Source organism: Solanum dulcamara, chromosome 1 (genome assembly GCF_947179165.1).
Source record: "Solanum dulcamara chromosome 1, daSolDulc1.2, whole genome shotgun sequence".
Lineage (NCBI taxonomy): Eukaryota > Viridiplantae > Streptophyta > Magnoliopsida > Solanales > Solanaceae > Solanum > Solanum dulcamara.
This window is the reverse complement of record NC_077237.1, coordinates 84,268,206-84,277,302: the sequence shown is the minus strand read 5'-3', so window position 1 is coordinate 84,277,302 and position 9,097 is coordinate 84,268,206. Positions and strand designations below refer to the sequence as shown.

At 35.7% G+C, this 9,097-nt stretch overlaps 1 protein-coding gene across 2 annotated transcripts; it reads left to right on the top strand.

Moving 5' to 3' along the window:
• The first annotated feature begins 898 nt into the window (after positions 1–898).
• Positions 899–7,623, top strand: LOC129881079 (probable protein phosphatase 2C 55). 2 transcript variants are annotated; one of them, XM_055955415.1, is made up of 7 exons: positions 899–1,155; positions 2,522–3,452; positions 4,596–4,920; positions 5,009–5,158; positions 5,855–6,145; positions 6,261–6,318; positions 7,095–7,623. In XM_055955415.1, exons 2-7 carry the CDS (start codon positions 2,686–2,688, stop codon positions 7,103–7,105), a joined length of 1,602 nt encoding a protein of 533 aa, XP_055811390.1. In that variant the 5' UTR covers positions 899–1,155; positions 2,522–2,685; the 3' UTR covers positions 7,106–7,623. The 2 variants fall into 2 exon arrangements, with proteins under 2 accessions (XP_055811390.1, XP_055811399.1); XM_055955424.1 differs by lacking the exon at positions 6,261–6,318 and having other exon boundaries at positions 900–1,155.
• The last annotated feature ends 1,474 nt before the right edge of the window (positions 7,624–9,097 follow it).

Below are 9,097 nucleotides of genomic sequence, written 5' to 3'. Positions count from 1 at the left end.
TATGTTAAATTACAATCCACTCAAAAGCTAAATTATAATTTAATATTTATTATGAGATTATCAATTGTTAGGAATATTTTAGATGCTACGTAATATTTAAATTCATGTTTGAATATGTATATTGTAGATATAAAGATAAAATAGATAGATTCTCTGTTATCGTCTATCCCATTCAAACTCTTCAAATCTTAGCATTTCCTGCTTGTATAATTGAGGACTCTACTTATATGAATACAAAATATACATATTCAACTTGAATCCTTTTATAGTATTGGAGCACACAAAGGCTTTGAGATCAGATCTTTCCGCGACTCATTATAAAATGACACCATGTCATGAACTCTGTACATAACTCAATCTCAAAAGTTAACTCAAGAGGCGAGGATTATACAAGACCATAAAACAGACTATTCTCCTCATCCCACCATTGACTCAACACCCTCAATATCTAGAATTGGACATCTAGAGCATAGACAATTTTATATAGGAGCCCAAAATCGGTAAATAATGAAGTGGGATGCGCTTGACTCTCTAATACTATATTGGTGTGTGTGTGCATCTTATTTAAAAGCTTAAACTATTAGATATAACATATTTTTATTATTTAATTCTATTTTCAACGTTGATTAATCAAATAAGAAAATACTAAATCTTTATGGAATCGATAACCAGGTAAACAAAAATTCTAAACCGTTAACAAACTATTAAATCAATAATCCAATATTCAGTGTTAAAAGGTGCAACAACCAAACTCAAAAACTCAAGGGAGTGAAGTGCAATTGCTTTAACAACATGAGGGGCGTCTATAATTTATAAATTATAAAAGGGTGTCCCTATAATTTATTAATCCAAATATTTCTTTTTCCGTTTTTAATTGCTAACCATTTATGTAAACATTCCAAAATTGAAAAGTCAAAACTCTTCATTGGTGATTATTAGGGTTTGTTGGTTGGGGGAAATTAACTGAGCCCTTAGCTCAGCTCAAGAGAGAGAGAGAGAGAGAGAAGCCTCCAACCTAACAAACTCAAGATTCATATGAGGGGCAAATCAAGAAATTCTTGAGGCATTTAAAGAACATATTATTTGGAGCTTTTTGTGATTTCATTTGGATTTTGTAATTTGGGTGTTTGCTTCCTGCAATTATCATTCATAAAGGTGCAATCTTTGAACACTTCTTGTTTGTTTTTGTAATGGGTAGCTGCTTAAAGCTCTGATCTTTTTTTTTTCCTTTTTTAATATGTGGATGAAAATTCTTGAATTTTTGTGATTATTGTGTTTGTTGTTCTTTGTGAGTCTGCCTCCATGCTGCATTTGTACTCTGTGAGTTTGTCTCCCGAGGTAGTGGTAAAGTTTGTGTATATGATCCTACCTAGTGGGATTTCACAGGGTATGTTGTTGTTGTTATATGAAGATGCAAAGTTTGGATCCCTTCATGTTTGTGTTTGCTTCGATTTTGAACGTCCATGTTGTATAGTGTGATCTCTTTCTGATGTTTAGGCTGTTGGTGGTTTGAAGGTAACTCTGCCTATATGAGCTTCACATTGGTAGGGGTGAGATATGTCTGTAAATTATTGAGTATTGGAATGAAACGTGACCAAGTAGCGCGGAATGGATTTAGGAGATTTATATCGGTGATCCAACTAGATTAAGTTTGGACAAGAGTTTTGTAACTTATTGGTGGTCTGAAAGTATATTAGTTACATTGATCAAGGATGTGAATATTTGGGATTGATCATGCTTAATAAATGATGCATGTTGAATTTCTTAGCAGTGGGAATGGCAATGAGTTGTAGATGGATTCAGATACGGATCTAGGATTTCTGTCAAAGAAAGAAGAAATGTATTTAGTTGGGAATGGATCCCTGCTCCTTTGGATAAATAACTCAGCATTCAACTAGGTGAAATATTCAACCTTTTGAGTATGAGTGTTGGGTGCCAGCCGTTAATATTAGTTCAATTCTAGAAAATATGTACGTAAAATATCTAGTTTAGCAAAGAGACCATGGGTTCACGTGCACCACAATTTATATACTAAATCCACCCCGGGATGGATCAGGCACTTTATAGTTAACCTTGTTCTTTAGCTTTGTGTATAGTTTTCGCAAGCTCAGATAGTTGTGGTAGGTTGACTATCAGTGTAAAAATAGTTTAACTATGTTATATCACTTGAATTCAAGTTGAACCTGAATAGAGCGAAATAGATGTATATAACCAATTCCAACTAATTTGGAATTGGGGTTTATCTGTTTATATTATGGTTCTTTATTGTTTTTTTTAAAGAGTGGGCTATGGCTTTAGATGATTAAGTAATAGTTTCTTCGTTCTCCTTTTGTTTGATTTAGTTGGGTTTGTATTTATGTGGCTCTTCTTGATTAGTTTTAACTTAAGATGAGATCAAATGAGACTCTTTCAAAAATAAGCTTCATATGCATTAATGTTAAGTACTAACTTCCAGTACAGTTAATTTTAACCAAAATTATCATGGTTTCTTTCTCATAATATTCTCTTTCATGTTCATTAGGTGTCTAGATTCTCAAAGTTATATTGGAGAAGGGAGGTAGTGAATGACTTGATGCTTGTTACTAAATGTACTGGGCGTAATGATAGTTTTTGTGTATAGTGGTGGTGGTTGTGTTTTTTCCTATAAAGAGGTGCAAGCGAATCATCTGTGGTTAATAAGCCGACATGCCGAGTAACTATCTTTTTAGATTAAGCCGGGAAGCTAGGCAGAGACTCCAGAAATCCATTTCTGGGAAAGATATTGGGCTCCAGGATTCGGTGGAGATTTTGGTTGCCCAAGGGAGATTGTTGTTTGGCAATTCAAAGTGCTTCTATTCAGTACCATTTGCAAGACCAACTGACCTGAATGTGCTTGTTCGGCCTGGAACCTTAGCTGCCGCACAGGCGAATTTGCACATAGTAAACCAGAAAAAGAATATTTCTGTAGTTGGAGCTATTACTCGTGCAGTTTCTATCCCTTCGGTGTCAGGGCCAGCATTTCACGTCTGTGGCTATCACATTGATCGCCTGATATCTGACCCTGCTAAAAGTTTGTCTGACAGTGACTCTCACAAAGCACCTATGGAAATCTGTGGTTCTCGAATTTCTCCTCCTGGCTGTTCCTCAAGCAAAATGACTTCAAGGCATCTCAATGGTGTTCTTTCTGTAAATAATCCTATTACCTCTTATAGCAATAAAAGCTTTGATAATTGTAGAAAAGCCAGCATGAGTTTGAGAAATAAAAATCAGCCCAACAACTTTTTACTTTACGGATATTTCGCTTACAATGTAGCAAAGAGACGGGGAAATTCTAATCTATATGAAGGCTTTGGTTTGACTGGGCTCCATACTTCATCAACTGCTTCTTCTTCTACTGGCACTGCTCATGATGTGTCATTCAGTAACTCTACCTATGGGGTGCAGCTCTCAAGTTCAGCAGATTCATCTGAACAGTATGCTTCCTTTCATAACTTTCATATTCTTATTCAACCTCATGTAGCTGAAATACAGGGAGTTCATTGTCATTAGATACAATACAAAAGGAGAAATATGCAAACTACATATCATGGAAGTAAAGGAATTATCATTGACTTGAACATTATCCTCAGTAGATAGAAACTTAAAACATCTTGTGGTTAAATAAATTTAAGGAAATTGGTGTGAGTTGTGCTCCTAATTATTCTCAATTAAATTGTTGAAAGTATTAGAATGGAACTTCCATCAGAAGTTGTCTTGTTAGGATGCATGAGGTTAGTTCAACCAAACCTCCAAGCCTGCTCATATATCCCTTCCAACAATTCCATCGCTGGGATGTAGTTTTTAGAAGTCCTTGGAATGTAGCTTTTATTCACAGTTTATACCAGAAGAAAGTTCAAGAACTGCAAGGGTTAAGAAAATATGCCACCTTATGAACTTTTTCACTTGAAGTAGATTAAGAATTGAAAGAAGTCACTTGTTAGGTTGCGCCGGTTGGGATAATCTTTTCTTTTATTTGACTGTGCTTCAAAACCATATATGCCAATATCAAAGTCTGGAAACTAAGAAAGAAAACAAAAAATGATTTGAGAGAAGTATTAGAATATTAGATGTTCCTCAACTATCTTGGGTTGAGGCATCATTGTTAGTGCTGTCTGTTATTAGAAAATATTAGATGCTTAATTTCATTTATCTATCACTATGAGCAAGCTACTAGCTAATTTCAAAGTTGGAACTCGAGTAAAAAGTTACCATGTAAAAGTTAAAATATTCCTGCAAGTTTCTCAATGCTAGTTACTGTGGTGAAAAAAACCAACTCTCAAAGCTCTGACAAGCTTATCTCTTGTTCGAAACCTTTCATTAAGCTGGCGTCCATCTCTGTGGAAGATTAGTTGGATTTATATCCCACTTATTTGTATAGAAGAAAGTGTGGCTTACATATACCTTTCGCGATAGAGTGTCGATATTTTTGCATAGTCATTAGTTAAACCTGGAACATTTTGCATATTCTCTCCTTTATGGTCTGTAGATGCTTATCGAAAGAACATATTGCATTTACTTTTACATTGAAGTGAAAAGTCTTTCTATTCATTCCTATTGATGCTTTGGTCCAATTGCAGGAATATCCACATTGACAGAACCCTGAAGCTAAATTCCGGATCATGTTACCTGCCTCATCCTGATAAAGAAGAAACAGGTGGAGAGGATGCTCATTTTATTTGCAGTGATGAACAAGCAATTGGTGTAGCTGATGGTGTTGGTGGCTGGGCTGATCTTGGTATTGATGCTGGGAAGTATGCACGAGAGCTAATGTCTAACTCAGTGACCGCAATTCAAGATGAACCAAAGGGTTCAGTGGACCCAGCCAGAGTCCTCGATAAAGCTTATACGTGCACAAAAGCCAAAGGTTCCTCAACTGCCTGTATAATTGCCCTCACAGATCAGGTACATGTGCAATTCTCAGTCATTGTTGGAGTGTGTATTGTTTTGAGTTTGGCCGTTGTTAGACTTATCATTCTTCTTCGCTTCCCAGGGTCTGCATGCTATTAATTTAGGAGACAGCGGATTTATAGTGGTCAGAGATGGATGCACTGTTTTCAGATCCCCTGTGCAGCAGCATGATTTCAATTTCACATATCAACTAGAGAGTGGTAATGCTGGTGATTTACCAAGTTCTGGAGAGGTTAGTAATGCCCCAGTTTCTTAATTACTATGTAGAACTTGGTTTAGGGCTTATTTTTTTCAGAGTCTGGAAAATTTTTCATAATCAAATCAAAGATTTTTCCTTTATTGAGTCTTCCGTTACGACTTTTCTATGTTATTCGGAAAGCACAGTGTTTTCAGGTGGTGATTTTAATTGTTCCCATACAGTTCCTTGTAATAAAATATTTTTGTTAAACATAATATGGAGCAAAAAATGTGTTAAAATGCATATCTTCCTGGTTTAGTCCTCATAGATGCGAATCATGAGAAATGTACCATGTTTTAATAATATTTATTCTTTTTCTAGTCTTAGCTCAAATTCCCCTCACTGTTCTTGTCCTCTCTTTTTGTTTCTGATTTTGACAAATGTCATTTCTTTTCAGTTATTGACCAGAACTTCTTGGTGATGTCAATGACATCCTGTCTTGTGATCGCTATATTTCTTTTAAAAAGCATTTGCCAACTCTCCTCCCCTGCTCTTCCCAAAAAAAAAGAAGAGAGAATCCATCCCTCATTCTTTTATCCGTTGAGTAGAAATAGCAGTATCAACTGCATTGTTTATTTTTGTTCTGGACTCCAATTTTTCCTTCAACTAGTTTACTGTCGATGCCTCCTATTTATTTATTTATTTGTAGCACAGTTCTCTCTTAATCTGAATGACTTGCCTGTGCTGTAGGTCTTCAAAATACCAGTGGCACAAGGAGATGTTATAATAGCTGGTACTGATGGGTTGTTCGACAATTTGTACAACAATGATATTAATGCAATCGTCGTTCATGCTACGAGAACTGGCTTAGGGCCACAGGTGACAGCTCAGAAGATAGCTGCATTGGCTCGGCAAAGAGCGCAGGATAAAAACAGGCAGACACCTTTCTCTGCTGCTGCTCAAGAAGCTGGGTTCCGTTACTATGGCGGGAAGCTGGATGATATAACTGTGGTTGTGTCCTACATAAGCAGTGACAGAAATGTATGAGCACTCCTCTATTTTCGCCACCTCCCCTCCTTTTGTTCTCCACAGCTTGTAGGATTTAAGTTCTTTATTTGCTTACATTTGCAATTTTTTTCTTGCATGGACACGACAGGCATTACTTCACTTCTCTGGATGTGCCATATTGTTCTATCATACTTCTACACAAAAAGGTTGTGCCAAACCTTTCACACACACACCTTTATTTCTCTCTAAATATAAACTTTACTACCTATCAAGTGTGCTGCATTTTGTTTCAATTACCCAAGTCTCCGTTTATAAATGTCAGTTCATGCTTATGTTGCCCCTACTCTTCATTTAGGATTGTTTTCATTCCAACATCACGTAAGGATCATGTCATCTTATATACTTTGATGACATCAGTGCACATTTGGTATTGGTTTTAGTATGCTCAGTTATTATGATGTGGTTGCTGTTTTGATTGATCTAAGTTGTTTTCTCAATTTTTTTATGGTTTTTAATACATATAGAAAGGGGATAATTACGCCACATAGCCATTCGGCAAAAATAATTATCAAAAAAATGGCCATTCGCTGTATAGGCATGTATAGTCAGTGTATATTTCATGTATAGTCAAGCTATATTCAGTTTTTGAGTGTATCATAATTTATATTCAGTGTATAGCTCATGTATAAGTAATGTAAATAAAACATGGCTATATTTGCTGTAAACTAATTAGTTTATTGTATATATTTGAAATTGTCCCATCATAAGTCCTAGTTCTTACTGTTTCATATCAGTGTTTTACAAAAACTCTCATCATGTTAACTTATCATTCAACATGGCCGCACTTATCAAAGCATTGTCATGAAGCATCTTTCAACAAGTTATGTGTTGTATTTCAAAGAAAGTAGAAGCTGTAGTTTACTCTCGTGTACGGTTTTATAGAAAATGGAAACTGATTCCTCTTTTGTCCCGTGATGTGCAGGAAAGATCTAACAGCTTACAGATGTAGTTGAGAGCTTTGTTTCTTGCTTTGAATCGCCTGGCTTTGGGCTACAAGTTTTAAGCTTCATTTGAAAGGGATGTCAAATCTTGCATATATCATGTGAAATGTCTCCAAGATCACTTCTACTTCTGATGCACTAGTTTCTTGTCAATTTACCTCCTCTTTCCCACTCCATGCCTCACGCCAAAAAAAGAAGGTAGATCGCAAATGACTCCCTCCCTCCCTCTCTCCCTCTCCCGTTAGGGGAAGATCATACGAGTGCTGATCATGTATATGGAATAGGTGTAGACAGAAAGGTGCTCCTATATATGGTGCTTGGTTTAGGAATTATCTTTCTGGAGATATGTTGGTTTTCCATAGAATTGCTAGTTAGGACACAGTAACTTGCAGCATTAAGCTTTCTTCAATTCTTGGAAACCAAATTCTGTCCATCTTTTCCACTGTAATATTTCTTGGACATGATTTTCTCACTGGCTGTAAATAAATGAGCATTTCCTTTGTTGTCCTCTTTATTTTTTTTATTTTTTTTTGGGTTTTCCTGCATTTCTTTGTGATTTGTTGAGGTTGAGCTTGACTGAAATTGAATTGGAGATCAAATATTGAATTTCCAACATGGAAGCATGTGAGGTAGAGAATAAGGCTCTTTGATAGAGTGACAAGTAGAGGCTACTTTCATTGTTACTGTTCCGGCGGTTAAAATTAGATCCGATTGTCTAGGACTTGATCTTGGTACTAGTCCATAATGATCACCATGACCCTTTGTCCTGGCCATTGTAGCATGTGTGTTGTACAAGTCTTAAGGGGCATGCTTGATATCATCTCACCTTCCTCCTGCTTATCACCTGTGTGATCGATCCTCTTATTTTGATTTCTTGAATCGACATATCTATGAATCGGGATTATAAGCTTATCGATACAAATGGTCCAATTGTTTACCTTTTCTTTTTCTTCAGATCAATAACTCAGTCAAAAATGCAATTATTTTCAAGAACAAAAAGTGTGTCATGCTTAAATATTAATTTGACCGCTTAAGGGTGATCCATCCTGATAATGAATTCGTTATCACGACAACAAGAGATTGAAAATGAATTCCACGTCAACAAGAGATTGAAAAGTACCATTAGTTGTTCTTATACCTGTCATACTTAGATTATTATAAATGCTTCTTGGATTATTTACAAGTGGTATTTAGCTTGAATACCACTTATAAACAACTAGATGTTATTTCAGTTACATTAAATGATTTTTTAAAATTGGTCAAGACATCTAACTTATGGCCACTTAGGCACTCCTTATGGTACTAGTTGTTGCTCTTATGCTCTTCTGATCAATCCAGAGGTTATATAAATTTCTTTAGTACTAAAGATTCGAAATATCATACATTTTGATTAATCAAAGAGAAATTATGTGTGGTGTGGGGGTGATGAAGCAAAGTGAATCTATTTAAGGCAACTAAGATGTTTAATCTGAATTTCTGATTAATCTGTTTGAAAAAAATGCCCTTAGCCTTTTATTTATTACCTTTCTCCTATTAGAAATGGTTCAAATTTGCCCTCCTTCCATCTATTGGATCAAAAATGTCCTTAACCTATTAGAAAATGGTTATAATAGAAGGATTTTTTTGATTCAATAGGTGGAAGGAGGACATTTTTGAACCATTTCTATACGTCAAGGGCATTTTTGATCCAATAGGTGGAGGGAGAGCATTTCAGAACCATTTCTAATACATTAAGGACATTTTTGAACCTTTTCAGTTTTAATAATTCATACCCCAAATAATGTGTATAGTACATTTTAGGCTACTAACATTTTCCAAGCACCTGGTAGAAATTTTTCCTTAAACTTCAGAACTTCTTGTTATTTGTAGCGCTTCCCCTCCAGCTCCCTCTTCTGTCGGTTGTATTAAAGTTTTGATAGGTTAATAACATGGTAATTCTCTTAACGTCCGGTCTTCAAAATTGTGTCTTTGAGGAAGTCCCCCC

What these genes read in the sequence shown, in the direction of transcription:
- LOC129881079 (XM_055955415.1), top strand. Translation starts at nt 2,686, where the DNA reads ATGCCGAGTAACTATCTTTTTAGATTAAGCCGGGAAGCTAGGCAGAGA. An exon ending in TCAGCAGATTCATCTGAACA is followed by an intron (nt 3,453 to 4,595) that starts GTATGCTTCCTT and finishes GTCCAATTGCAG; the next exon opens with GAATATCCACATTGACAGAA. An exon ending in ATTTACCAAGTTCTGGAGAG is followed by an intron (nt 5,159 to 5,854) that starts GTTAGTAATGCC and finishes CCTGTGCTGTAG; the next exon opens with GTCTTCAAAATACCAGTGGC.